We start from the raw sequence: 14,992 nt of genomic DNA on the forward strand, positions 1-14,992 counted from the left end.
TTCTGCAGAACACCATAGATGTCTTCTTATTTCCAGGGAGTGGGCGCCATTTTCTTTTGGGCTGTAAGCCTTTTCTTATTTTGCAGCAGGAGATGATAATTATTTCCTTCCTGTAAAGCCCATGAAACCAAGAGGACAGTGGTTTTGGTCCTTTCATTTGTCAGAGAAGACACTCAGACAACCACTCAGGCATTATTCCCCTTGTTCTCGTGGATGCCAAAAGAGGCGTAAGTAGTCCTGGTGGTGCAGATGTCCAGTGAACAAGTTTGTTGAAAAGCAGCTTCATGATGACGCATGTGCCCACCTGGACCAGTCTATGGTTGAGGACCATCTGCTTGCGTCCATAAACAGTGAATGGCTCTCAGGTCGGTTGGCGAGCGGCATAGTTGAACAAGCTTATATCATAGTCCTCTTTGGCCCGTAAAGATTTCCATTGGCTGAGACCATGCATTTCACCATTCTGGCCTCAACTTCATTTATTGTTGTGGGTGGACTTGTCTTTTTGATCCATCCTGAATTTCAACTTACATCTGAGTGTTGCTAAGTTCATGATGGAGGCACTTTGTATAATCACCATTTCCATGGAGCAGTACGAGTTATTTTACTCCATTCATATAAAACATGTGTAATTGCATATTTCTATCTGGAAGAGGCTTTCCGATTCAGACAATGGAATGGCCATGGCATACATCAGCCACCAAGGAGGGACACACAAGGCCCTAAGCCATAGAAAGATTCATCCTGGAAGGTGTTCTCATCACAATGTGTTTGACCAAACTTTGGAACGATGGGGTCTGCACGTCTCTGAAACACATTTCCAGCCATTCTGTCTGCCCCGGATTGACCAAAACATTTGTGGTATGCTGACGTTCTCAGCTTGGATGCGGGACCTCCTTCACAATCACCCATACAAGCAGATCTTCTTAGTCAGGGCACATTTTTCGGTACTCTTTACTTAGAAGGGCGCCCATCTCGGGCATCTCGGGGATTGAATGCACTAAAAAATCGGGTGCGATCAACCGACGAGATGCCCGAGATTTCCCATAGGGAACAATGTTAAATTTCTCAATTGACCCGATTTTCCTGTTCAATGCCTCAATTGACCCAATTTTTCCATAGGAAACAATGTTAAATGGGCCACAGAGGCCAAATAGGCACCCTGAAGTGAATAATGGGCACCCGAATTGTTAACGCCACCCCACGATCAACGTCAACCCGAAGCGTGGCGAGCGCAGCGAGCCCGCGAGGGGCGGCGGTACGCGTCCTACGACCTTTTCATACCCCCACTATCCACGTCGGCGTGGAGTTGAGAATAGAAAGTGTGGCGAGCGCAGCGAGCCACCGAGCCCGAAGCGTGGCGAGCGCAGCGAGCCCCGCGAGGGGACGCGGATACCTTCACAAGTATCCGCGTCCCCTCGCGGGCTTCACAGCTGTCCGCGTACCCTCGCGGGGCTCGCTGCGCTCGCCACGCTTCGGGCTCGGTGGCTCGCTGCGCTCGCCACACTTTCTATTCTCAACTCCACGCCGACGTGGATAGTGGGGGTATGAAAAGGTCGTAGGACACGTACCGCCGCCCCTCGCGGGCTCGCTGCGCTCGCCACGCATCGGGTTGACGTTGATCGTGGGGTGGCGTTAACAATTCGGGTGGCCATTATACACTTCAGGGTGCCTATTTGGCCTCTGTGGCCCATTTAACATTGTTTCCTATGGAAAAATCGGGTCAATTGAGGCATTGAAGAGGAAAATTGGGTCAATTGAGACATTTAACATTGTTCCCTATGGGAAATCTCGGCCATCTCGTCGGTTGATCGCACCCGATTTTTTAGTGCATTCAATCCCCGAGATGCCCGAGATTTTTTACTAACGATGCCCACGATCAAAATCGTGGGCGCCCTTCTAAGTAAAGAGTACCCATTTTTCCATCAGAACTTGGCACAGTTGGCTTTGACGACATGGTGTTTAAAACCCTTGTCCTTCAAGGGTTTCTACTAATCAGTAGGAAACCATCTTTGAACCTTTGAATACCATGGCACTGATTTTGTTGACCTTAAAGGTTTTGTATCTACTGCCCATTTTTTCTGCCAGGTGGCTTTTTGGAATTTTTGGCCTTTTCGTGTAGCTCCTGTTCATGACCTCTCGTCACAATGGCCTGGTCTCTTGTAGTAATCCTTATATTTAACCAAAGGTCTTCTATCGATTCGTCCAGGAGATTGTGATTCCAGCTCTAGGCCAAGATGTGGCTCTTAGGAATGTCCAAATTGTCTACCCGTATTTACTAAAAAGGATGTTAGAGAATAGAGGATTTTTGGTCCTCACCACTAATCTGTTCCTTTTAATACTTTGGGGCACTTCATTCCCACCCTCTGTAGTCTGTCTTGTTGGAGTATTGTTCTTGGTCAGGTGTTTGTTCCTGTCTCCTATGGGCATTTTAAAGTTGAAATCAGGGTAAGAGTTGTAGAAGGGGCACCAGTGTCCACTAGATTTATTAAGAGAAATGTATTTGAAGGAATGTACCAAAAGTCCTCTTTTCTATATTCTTTCTGGACACATGTATTTCAGGGAGTTCCACTGAGCAAAGTTGTACCTGTATAAATGGCATTGCCTAATATTATAAATGCATGACTGAAAAGCACAGACATCCATTAGAAAGCTAAAGCAATCTATCTAGCAATAATAGCAAGCGGGACACAGATGATTGGGAAAAAGTACATAACAAAATGTTATTTTCTGCCATTTTTAGGAAAGAGGGGCTGGGGGTTCCGCGAGCAAACAAATCCTGTGCCCAGGGCGTTTTGTGCATTATTTGCTCCATCTTTGGAGCAGAAGGAGAGATCAATGTGTAATTTCCTCCCAAGCAGGCAGCCAGCTCCTGGCACGGGCTCCTGTATATACATATATCCCTACAGCAGCTGTGTGCAATCCTCCCCCATCTCCTCTCGGGGGCCCTGACAGCAGCTCGTTTCAGCCGGTCTGTCCTTGGCAGCGTAGGATGCTGGGAGAGGAGACACATATGCAGACTGGAGTTGTGGACATTCCCTAAGCCAAATGCTGGGAGAGCTGTACTTCTCCTTCCCACTAGCACAACCAGATGTGGAGCAAATAGAGAGCAGCAAATATGCTAGTTAAAGGCATCTGTGCGGCAAATACACCACTTATCAGCATCTGTGCTGCAAATACACCACTTATCAGCATCTGTGCTGCAAATACACCACTTATCAGCATCTGTGCTGCAAATACACCACTTATCAGCATCTGTGCTGCAAATACACCACTTATCAGCATCTGTGCTGCAAATACACCACTTATCAGCATCTGTGCTGCAAATACACCACTTATCAGCATCTGTGCTGCAAATACACCACTTATCAGCATCTGTGCTGCAAATACACCACTTATCAGCATCTGTGCTGCAAATATGCCAGTTGTAGGCATCTGTGCTACAAATTCGCTAGTTCTAGTATAGGCATCTGTACTGCAAATATGCTAGTTATAGGCATCTGTGCTGCAAGTACACCACTTATCAGCATCTGTGCTGCAAGTACACCACTTATCAGCATCTGTGCTGCAAGTACACCACTTATCAGCATCTGGGCCGCAAGTACGCAATTATATTTTTTTGGGGGGGGGCAATGAACATTTATGTTCACATTAAAAATAAATATATTAAAGTCTGGAGCTTACAGAATACTCGATGTTACTTTTGAGGGGAAAGGGATGTGTGGGAGTGGACCAGTGCACAGGTTAATGTAGATTTTGAGTAACAACAAAAGGTATACAATATCCACAGTACTAAAATGAATTTACTGGGCTAGTAGTTCTAGCGTCCTTTCACTGAATAGAGGTTGTGGAGGTGCTCCCTAGAGAGTATGGAAAGTATTTTAGGAGAAAGAAGGGAAAGACTCTCTTTTTGTCGGGGCACTCTTATCATGAAAAATTTCTTTAACAGTTCAAAAAGGTATTTATAAGTATGGCAGAAGGAAGACACAAAGGGACCCGAAACACTAGGCAATAATTGAAGTAATTAGTGCAACATTATTTTGCATAGGTGTATGAAAAGGTTTAAAAGAATTTCTTTAATAGTATATTGTAAAACTAAGCACTACACACAGACAAACACTGACATAACCAAAAAAGATACATTTAACATAAAACACTTAATGAGCTTATATTGGCAATGGCACTCACGTAAATGGGACCTATAGAAAAATGTTTCTCCTAGGGAGAAACACTCCCCTAAAAGGGCAGTGATTGTATTCGTACAGGGGTCTCAGTCCCTGATTTGAATGCCTTTCCAAATTCAGCTCTGGTATTGACAATTTTAGGATAGGGATCAGTTTAGTCACAAAAAGAAGAAGAATACATAGATATATAGCTCCTTAGATCTGAGGTGACAGTATAAATTAGTCTATCCAGCCCCACAAGGCTTTGCTTACTCTGGGTGTCCAAAGTGACGACACACTGTTCAAATACAGACAGCCTGTGTCGATTCTGTCACGACACCACTACAGGTCATATAAAGAACTGTCTTTTGTGAATAACTGCTGTGTCCAAGTCCCTGTTACTTGTCATTCTGTATATATCTGTATGGTCTAGAAATAATGTACTTATACAAATGGTAGAGTACTGTACAAGTTGATGTACGCTACCATTTGTATAAGTACATTATTTCTAGACCATACAGATATATACAGAATGACAAGTAACAGGGACTTGGACACAGCAGTTATTCACAAAAGACAGTTCTTTATATGACCTGTAGTGGTGTCGTGACAGAATCGACACAGGCTGTCTGTATTTGAACAGTGTGTCGTCACTTTGGACACCCAGAGTAAGCAAAGCCTTGTGGGGCTGGATAGACTAATTTATACTGTCACCTCAGATCTAAGGAGCTATATATCTATGTATTCTTCTTCTTTTTGTGACTAAACTGATCCCTATCCTAAAATTGTCAATACCAGAGCTGAATTTGGAAAGGCATTCAAATCAGGGACTGAGACCCCTGTACGAATACAATCACTGCCCTTTTAGGGGAGTGTTTCTCCCTAGGAGAAACGTTTTTCTATAGGTCCCATTTACGTGAGTGCCATTGCCAATATAAGCTCATTAAGTGTTTTATGTTAAATGTATCTTTTTTGGTTATGTCAGTGTTTGTCTGTGTGTAGTGCTTAGTTTTACAATATACTATTAAAGAAATTCTTTTAAACCTTTTCATACACCTATGCAAAATAATGTTGCACTAATTACTTCAATTATTGCCTAGTGTTTCGGGTCCCTTTGTGTCTTCCTTCTGCCATACTTATAAATACCTTTTTGAACTGTTAAAGAAATTTTTCATGATAAAAGAATACTCGATGTACAGAATATTTTTGCTAGCCTTACTAAAAACTGCTTCACAGACAAAAGCAATATGTTGTACTCGATCTTAAGGGGACCAGGTAGAAATGGGGGAGAGCCGGGGGGGGGGGGGGGCACACAGGTAAGTGACATTTTCCGATTTAATACATCTCACCTATTTTTTTTTGTACCTATACCAATTATTTACATTTGTTCACATAAACTGATACTGCCAGATATACTAAGCTTGAAAAGTGATACAATGGAGAGTGATAACCCACCAGTGAATCAGCCCCCAACTGCCCCGTCACAGGTTGTTTGAACGCTGGCAGTTGGGGGCTGATTGGCTTGTGGTACATAAATAAATAATGAGTACTGACACTCCTGTATCCAGTGTATTTGCCCCCAGGAGATTGCTATTTCATACCCTTCATGTAGACACCTGGCTTCTGCCATATAAGACGTACATACTGCGTATGTTTCTGTTTGTTGGGATTGATCCCGGCCTCCCCTTGTTCCCTCAATAGTGGCGTGGAGGTGTGGATCGGTTTCAACGACACCAGAAGTGCAGAGTCTCTCCCCGCAGGGAAGCGCTTTGACCTGGACAGTTGCCAGAACTGGCTCCCTGGCCAGCCGGAGCCGTCCCAGGAGGACCGCTGTGTGAAAATGGGGCCCAACGGAGTGTGTAACACAGACCTGTGCAGCGCAAAACACAGCTATGTCTGCGAATATAAACCACAAGGTACGTGCCACTCACATCATACTGTGTTCCAGGAGCATTGCTCCCTATTAATGCACCATAACGGACAATTAAGACCAGTGTTAGATGTATAAACCAATAGCAGCTGATTAATGTGTGACTTTTGCTGTTTTTATTGGGTTTTTTACTTTTTGGTTTCCCCTTGTGGGTAATCGTGTTGTACTTGTTCCAGCCCTCTCTCTGAACGCAGAATACATTGTGGCAGGATCTCTGGTGTTCGACACAAATTGGCCCCTACAAGATTTGATGAGAATTGAAGAGGAGTTTCCTGACGGAGAGGTGGAGGTGTGTATAGGAGGTATAAGGAGATGATTCGCAGCCTGGGAGGCCTCATATATAGAACATAAAGGTGGGGTACTTACACATAGTTGCCTTGTCTCTTAGGCATCCTGCTCATTTGTGCGGTGTCCTGTCTTGTAATAAGTCCCTAATAATGCCCCCTATTATCCGCAGGGAAATAGGGGGCAGATTTATCAAGCCTGGTGAAGTGATAAAGTGGAAGGTGGTGATGCAGCAGCCAATCATCTCCGAACTGTAATGTTATAGGCTGGGTTTAAAAATTAACAGGAGCTGCTGCGTTATCAATGGCCACTTTATCACTTCATTGGGCTTAACAAATGTGCGCCTAAGTTTTGTTTTGGACAATTCTAAAGTAATGGAGTATTGTGTGTCGTTCTATCACTGGGTTCCTTATCTCCTTATGGAATTGGAGAGAGATAATGTGGACAACGATAAAGTTCCAACCAACCAGTTTGTAGCTGTCATTTTTCAAACTCAGGGCTAGATGTATGAAGCAGTGATAACGGAGGAGAAGTGAGCCAGAGGAGAAGTGGCCCATGGCAACCAATCAGCTGCTCTGTATAGGCCCGTGGCAACCAATCAGCTGCTCTGTATAATTTTATGTCATGCAAATTATAGATGTTACTTCAGTTCTGATTGGTTGCCATTGGCCCCTTCTCCTCTGGCTCCTCCTCCCTTGTCACTGCTTCATAAATCTACCCTACACCGTAACATGGCAGTTAGGAGCTGATTGGTTGGTACTTTATCCCTCTCCTCTTTATCCCTTTGAAAGCTTAGTACATCTCGTCCTATGTATGGAGAGGCTGCACAGAGTTCTCAGTGTATTTATTGATGGCTATATCCTGTATCATATGTTCTGTCTTTTCTCATTCCTAATCTGTTCTCCCTCTTTTTATTTTGTGTCAGGTACTAATTTACCCCGGTTTCAGATTTAGAAAGGAAGTGTATTTATCCGCTCTAGAATTTGTCACCGTGGAGGTGGAACAACCGGTCCAAATTAGGTTCCAGGTCTACAAACCAACCAACGAGATCGGTAAGAATCCGAGATCAAGCGTAACGTCTCATAAGAGTCTGTGCAAAAATCTACAGTAGGACCCAGAGGATCGTCTTTACAGAAATCCCAAGAGTGCAATTTAATAGTATTTAATAGTATTTTTAAAGCGGCAATCATTCACGTGGCTAAACCAACTTTAAAAATACAGGCAGACTTGCAAAATTCCCGCACGGCCCATTACGTTTCATTGCTTCTCTCTCCAGCTTTTGCATGTCAAGCACCTGCTCTTCATGGCCAGAAGATAAAATCTTTGGCTCTCGTTCTTTTATCCTCCTGACTTTTTTAAAAAACAAGCAGCTTTTTTCCCGACACAAAGCAGCTAGAGGATTGGAGAACCGACTAAAATATTTGGTCGCTACGGAGACGGCATATAAACAAGAAAATATTTCTCGGTTTTATTTGGAATCGAATTGATTTATTTGCAAGGTTTTTTTTTTTTTTAAGAATTCCAAAGGGAGAGACCATTTGTTACTTTGTAGGGATACCAAAACTTTTAGCAAATTTATTTTAACTTTGTTAAAGTAGGCTTAAGGATCCGGAGTAGCCTACTACTCCTTCCGCGTCTTACTTTCGTGTTCTTGCTTTTTCCTATTTTAAGTAGTTGTTTATTAATGCTGTTTTTGTTGGTCTTTAGATTGTCCGGTTGCAAGCACAACCGCTCCCCCCACCAGCCTTCCCGGGTGTGAGAGAGAGATGGGCTCCTCTAATTACACAAACAGCAGCTCACCGGTAGATAGTGGATGTCTTCCTTTCAATGAGTCTACGTTCTCCGAGGTCTTACAGCCAGGCCAGTTCAATAACAGCCTCCCTAACTTCACCCTACTGAAGGACTATCGCTTTAGAATCCCGCCAGGAAACGCAACACAGTACTGGGTAATTATGGCTTCTTTGGTTGGTCCAAGATTTAACCCATGTCCCATTTTTTGGTTATATAATATGGGATTTAGCACATAGGGGATCAGTTATTTGGAAATGTATAGCTAATAAGCCAAGAACTGGGGCACTGCCTTGGTGGAGATATAAGGGAAATTAACCAGAATGACCGTACAGTACCCCTCTGCATAGTCCTATAATCGAGTTGTGTATTTATTCTTTTTTAGACCTCTTTCAAGGATCTAAGAGTTCGGATGCTCCCGGGTTTCCTCATTGTTGTCCAACACGATGCCCCGCGTAAGAAGTTTCTGCACTGCCACTCCTCCCAGTCCTTCCGCTGTTTTCACCAGCCGAGTTGGTTGAATTGTATCCCTGGGGATCTCCTTGGTCAAGCGGTGGGCAACAGCACAGCTGAAAACTGGTCTTGCCAGGAAGAATGGGATGAGGGGACATCGTGCCCCATCAGAGTCATTGGCACCACAGAGGAAATGGCCCCTATCTACAGCCGTCAGCCAAACCCGGGCCTGCGCCATCCCGGGACCTACACAGTCACGGCAAACTTAACCAACCAGATATTTGAAGCTACTCTGTCTTGTAACTTCTCTGTGGTGTCACCAATTTCCAACCTGAGTGTCATCCACCCCGTGCCGCAAGACAAGATCCATTACATTAATAGCAACCACACTGTGGTGCTCCTCAGGATCCTCTCCGGCTCCAGTGCCACCGCCTCTTGGCTAGGCGGCAACCAGAGCTGGGCCTTTGAGCGTAGGTGTCCGCCAGCATTGGCTGCACTGAGCAAAGAGTGCACTTCGGAGAATGATGAGGTCTCGTACGCGGAGATCCACCTAAGCGGGCTTGGTAAAGGAGTTGTGGAGATTGTAATAACCGCAGAAAACGCAGTGAGCATGCAGAACATATCCATTCTGGTAAAAATGGAGGAAGCCATCAGAGGTCTGAGCATCAATCCTTACCCACAGGAGAGAGTGCTGGTGAACACTCGTGTGGTAAGATGTACTTTTAAATAGCAGTTAGACGGTTGCTAGGTAGCGATTACAGGCTGGCAAATGATTGTAACTTCATATTATTTAAAAAAAAAAATGAAAAAGAATTTGGGTTCTTTGGGGGAGAGGTATCAGATATTTTAAAGATGGCAAGGGAAAAAGTTGACCAGTGCACCCAATCAGAATCCAGCATTCTTTTATTTATTACATTCTACAAAATGATAGGTGGAATTTGATTTCTTGCAATGGGCAATGTCTTCAACTGTCCTTTTTAGAAAGTTTGATGCATCTCCCTCTTAGGTACAGACTAAAGGTGGACAGAGATGAAATACCAGCCAATCAGCTCCTGTCATTTTTCAAACACAGCCTGTAACATAGCAGTTGGGAGCTGATTGGCTGGTACTTTATGTCTGCCGTTATCTCCCTCCAAGGCTTCATATATAAAGCCAGATTTTGTGTCTGCAACAAACCATGTTGCTATGCAAGTATTACAAATTACATTTATATGGTTTCTGTGCAGGGTAAATACTGGCTGCTTTTGCATGTATCCCACAGATGTTAGATTGCTTTATTTTGACACCGCAATTTAGATTTCAGTTTGAAAATACCCCACCCAAACATGTCTCTCTGCACATGTGGTTGCTTTGCTAGTAGAGTTGAACCCGGGCTCATAGACCTGGAAATTAAGTATTATCGGTCCAGGAACCGTATTCATTCATTTTTTGTTCTGGGAATTTTTGGACAGCGATAATCATAACCAGGGGCAAATTGTTAAATACGTATGAGCCTATGCTGGTATATGGCTTTGCTGTGCAGGCAGAAGCTGTACCGCTGAAACGTCTAGTGGAGCCCTGTGCTATTTTAATGCATCTGGTGCAGAAACCGCAGCCAGTTCCTCGCTGCCAAGCCGCCGGTGCAGTATTTTCCTGTCTCCCATCATCTCCGGTTTCTCAGAGCGGTCTCTACATGTGGTGCCCTCATGTTAGAATCCACATCCCGGAATTGCAGTTACAGTAAACAACACAAATAATTCAGCTCAGAGCATGTGAACGATTGCTTGTTTGGCTGAATGTGAAATTCATGGCGTGCAGAATTCAGTTACTGTAACTTGCACGTGTATCGAGCTGCAATATCAGATTGGCGTTGGTTTTCTATATGGATCAATAATGTAGGTCTGAGGGTCTGTTCTGCAGATACAGCTGGCGCACACAGCCGACTCTCTAGTAGATGGAACCTAACAGGTGAAGGGCTCTAAAAACATTCATAAAACATGCAGCCTGATTCAGGCTTACTCAGAAGGAGACAAATTTGGCCCCGTTCCGATGTTCTGCTTAGACCCCCTTGGTTTGATGCATTAAAATACATTGCTGCACCGCCACAGCGATGCTACTGCATATGAACTAACACTAACACTGCTGTGTGGGAAGTGTTTCCGTCACGTCCCTGGGCTCTCCCTCTTGGTGTCCTGGGTGCCTCCTCCTCCCTCCTGCAGCCGGAAGAACCTCCGGCTGTGTTGCTAGGGGGAGTAGGAGTTTGACGGATGTATGCCGGGGAGTGGGGTCGGCGTCTATTGCGGGTTGCGGCTGCCGGTGTTAAGAAGCGCATAGGTGGCAAAAACACAGCGGCCGGGTCTAAGTACATCTGAAAATGTTGGTTTTACCACATTTTTCCCTTAGTACATCCCACCCCTTGTGTGAACGCATGGGTAGGGGAGGGGTGGAGACGGAGAAAGGCAAAGCCTAGTGTTTTATCGTGTTTTAGACATAAAACAAATAATTGTTTTATGTCTGAGATAACACCGGCAAATTCGAGTCTCTTTGATTCAATTTCATGAGATTAATTGCTTCGAATCATTGTTGCGGCTATGTTCCGTCCTGCAGTTAAACACCTGAGATTATTGTCTGGGAAATCTCATTACAGAGGTCAGTGCAGCATTTCATGGATTGTCCGAAGGCCTTGAATGAGTGATTAATCATCCGTTATAATGTCAGCGAGCCTACGTGTTGTTGTGATCACGTTACAGTATTACATAAGTGACGGTGACGTTCTCACTGGGCAGCAATGAAACTGCCAGGCTATAAACTATTAACCAACACATTATTCTTCCTGAAAAGTGACATTGTATGTTGGGGGGTGGGGGATAGTGCATGAGAAATATGCATGTACCTAAAGGTTCAAAATGGCCAAATTCACACACAGAGAGACAGGCCAAGATCTGTCCGACTGTGGTGCAGTTTGCAACATTATACAGAGCTGCGAGTGACCTAGAATCAGGCCCATAATGTATAAACTACAGAACCGGTGCTATCATCCCATCCGTGTGTTTTGTGTTTTACTCCTAGAGTCTGTTGGGGACCATATCCGAAATGCTCAGGACCACAATTTTTTTTTTTCTATATACTCACCTGGTCCCCCTGGCGATCCCCTAATGTCCATGACATCCACAGGGGCCATCTCATTTGTCTTCAGAGGTATCCCCGGTCCCAAGAATGCATTGCGCAAGTGCGTGGGTGACATGATAATATCACCGGCTCACCCGCATCATTTGAATCGGGGATGCCTCTGAAGAGGAACCCAATGGCTGCCGTGGTAACTGTGTGCGTCGGGGGAAACCCACAATATTTTGAAAACCTATGATGTTCGGATATCCGTATACTCGACCTGTAATAGTAAGCACAGACACTAGCATACTGGCGATAAGCGGTCAATGCACAGTAGATGGAATACAACAATAGACATGGAGGTACAACAACAGGCATTTTAGGGACACATAAGCAATACAAAGAGCATCCCAGAGATGGTCCAATACATAGAGCAGGGGTTCTCAAACTATTTTGCTCTGGGACCCCATCAGACAATAAAAATAATGACAGGACCCCAGCAAGTTACTGCAGAAGGTCATCACATCACATGTGTAGTCAGCAGACAGCACAAACATGGCAGCATTGTGGAGGCACAGAGTGATGGGAGGAGTCTGATATACCATAACCTGTCACATCACATGTGTAGTCAGCAGACAGCACATACATGGCAGCATTGTGGAGGCACAGAGTGATGGGAGGAGTCTGATATACCATAACCCATCACATCACACGTGTAGTCAGCAGGCAGCACATACATGGCAGCATTGTGGAGGCACAGAGTGATGGGAGGAGTCTGATATACCATAACCCATCACATCACATGTGTAGTCAGCAGACAGCACATACATGGCAGCATTGTGGAGGCACAGAGTGATGGGAGGAGTCTGATATACCATAACCCATCACATCACGTGTAGTCAGCAGACAGCACAAACATGGCAGCATTGTGGAGGCACAGAGTGATGGGAGGAGTCTAATATACCATAACCCATCACATCATATGTAGTCAGCAGACAGCACATACATGGCAGCATTGTGGAGGCACAGAGTGATGGGAGGAGTCTAACATAACAGACCACTCAACAGATTTTTCAGACTCCTTGGGTGACATTCTATGGGATGAGATTTTTAGACTTTTGCAAATTATTCCGCAAAAACGGCCGAAATCGCATTTTTTTCCATATTCGCATATTTAATGAGCTCCGAAAATGTGAAAAAAATGCGATTTTTGCCAACAAGTTGGACACACTGGAAATGCAATGGCTGCTTTTCGCAGCACATCGCATCCAGATGTTTTCACATGGAAAAGTATACAAATCGCATATTTAATGGTATGCGATTTGTATAAAGTGTGACTATAATTCGCCCAAAAATCAGACCAGGTTCTGATGGGCGAATTAGCCAGAAACCTGCACAGATCGCAATGTTCTGTGCAGGTTTCTGGTGAAAATAAATAAATAAACAGTTAAAATAAAAAATAAAAAACGAGCGCGGGGTCCCCCTCCAGAGCATAACCAGCCCTGGGCTCATTGAGCCGGTGCTGGTGACATAAAATCAGGGTCCCCGACAAATAGGGGTCCCCTTGATTTAATGAAACCAGCACCAGGCTCAAGGTCCGGCGCTGGTTCCCAAAATACGGGGGACAAAATGACTAGGGGTCCCCCGTATTTTAAGAACCAGCACCGGACCCAACCAGCCAGCAGGGTAATGCCACAGCCGGGGGACACTTATTATATAAGGTCCCGCGGCCAAAGCATCATCCCTGTGGCTGGTCAGCATGGGCAGGGGTCCTGGGGACCCCCCCCATGAAGGGGTCCCCCCCCTCCAGGACTTACCAGCCCATGCTGAAAGTCCGGGGCTGTCCCCGATGCCCCTGGGCGGTGGGCATCGGGCTGATGGATTGTGTAAAAAAAAGATAAACTATTGTTTTCTACTGGCGAACTATGAGTCCCAGCAAGCCTACCCCGCATGCTGGGACTTAGAGAACCACAAGTCCCAGCATGCGGGGCATTAAAGGGCCCGCTGGCACTTGTAGTTCTACAGTACAAAAAATAGTTAAATAAAACACACTGACACCCTGAAAAATAAAAGTTTAATACATACACAGCCCACACACACTGATACTTACCTACCTTGAGCCCGTAGGTCGGTCCCTGGATCCTGGGTCCGGGCTCCAGGGCAGAAGAGTCCGGTTCCGGGGCCTTGGTCCTGGTTCCGGGGCTGGTCCTGGGGTTCCGGGGCTCCAGGGCAGAAGAGTCCGGGGCCTTGGTCCTGGTTCCGGGGCTTGTCCTGGGGTTCCGGGGCTGGTCCGGGGTCCAGGATCCGATGAAGTCCACAGGGGTACCTGAGGAAGGAAATCCTACTCACCTGGTCCCCGGCGACGACATCGGCATCCTCTCCGGCAGACGCGCTGCTCCCGGCTGCTGTGGTACCCGCTCTCGGACTGAAGAGGCGAAGAGATTTTCATCTTCCGTGCCTTTCCTCCGGATGATTCGACTTTCTCGGCTCCTGATTGGCCGCTAGCCGGCCAATGGAATCATTCTGAGAAGAGGCGCGGAAGATGAACATCTCTGCGCCTCTTCAGTCCGAGAGCGGGTACCACAGCAGCCGGGAGCAGCGCGTCTGCCGGAGAGGATGCCGATGTCGTCGCCGGGGACCAGGTGAGTAGGATTTCCTTCCGTGGACTTCATCGGATCCTGGACCCCGGACCAGCCCCGGAACCAGGACCAAGGCCCCGGAACCGGACTCTTCTGCCCCGGAGCCCGGACCCAGGATCCAGGGACCGACCTACGGGCTCAAGGTAGGTAAGTATCAGTGGGGCAGATTTATTAAGCTTGGAGAAGAGATAAACTGGAGATAAAGCGGAGAAAAGGCAAAAGGAGATAAAGCACAGCCAATCAACTGTGTTTGAAAAAGACAGTTGGGAGTTGATTGGCTGATGCGTTATCGCCTTTTACCTTTTCTCCGCTTTATCTCCAGTTTATCTCTTCTCCAAGCTTAATAAATCTGCCCCAGTGTGTGTGGGCTGTGTATGTATTAAACTTTTATTTTTCAGGGTGTCAGTGTGTTTTATTTAACAATTTTTTGTACTGTAGAACTACAAGTGCCAGCGGGCCCTTTAATGCCCCGCATGCTGGGACTTGTGGTTCTCCAAGTCCCAGCATGCGGGGTAGGCTTACTGGGACTCATAGTTCGCCAGTAGAAAACAATAGTTTATCTTCTTTTTTTTACACAATCCATCAACCCGATGCCCACCGCCCAGGGGCATCGGGGACAGCCCCGGACTTTCAGCATGGGCTGGTAAGTC

The 14,992-nt window shown here is 45.7% G+C and overlaps 1 protein-coding gene across 1 annotated transcript in view; it reads left to right on the plus strand.

The window, feature by feature from the left end:
• Nucleotides 1–14,992, plus strand: part of PKD1 (polycystin 1, transient receptor potential channel interacting) — a 102,335-nt gene that overhangs the window by 52,642 nt on the left and 34,701 nt on the right. Inside the window, exons 6-10 of the mRNA XM_083152763.1 lie at nucleotides 5,862–6,076; nucleotides 6,267–6,379; nucleotides 7,301–7,427; nucleotides 8,083–8,321; nucleotides 8,549–9,325. Of these exons, the coding sequence (XP_083008889.1) occupies nucleotides 5,862–6,076; nucleotides 6,267–6,379; nucleotides 7,301–7,427; nucleotides 8,083–8,321; nucleotides 8,549–9,325 (1,471 nt within the window). The remainder of the gene's footprint in view (nucleotides 1–5,861; nucleotides 6,077–6,266; nucleotides 6,380–7,300; nucleotides 7,428–8,082; nucleotides 8,322–8,548; nucleotides 9,326–14,992) is intronic.

Source organism: Crinia signifera, chromosome 7, assembly GCF_055691185.1.
Source record: "Crinia signifera chromosome 7, ASM5569118v1, whole genome shotgun sequence".
NCBI lineage: Eukaryota > Metazoa > Chordata > Amphibia > Anura > Myobatrachidae > Crinia > Crinia signifera.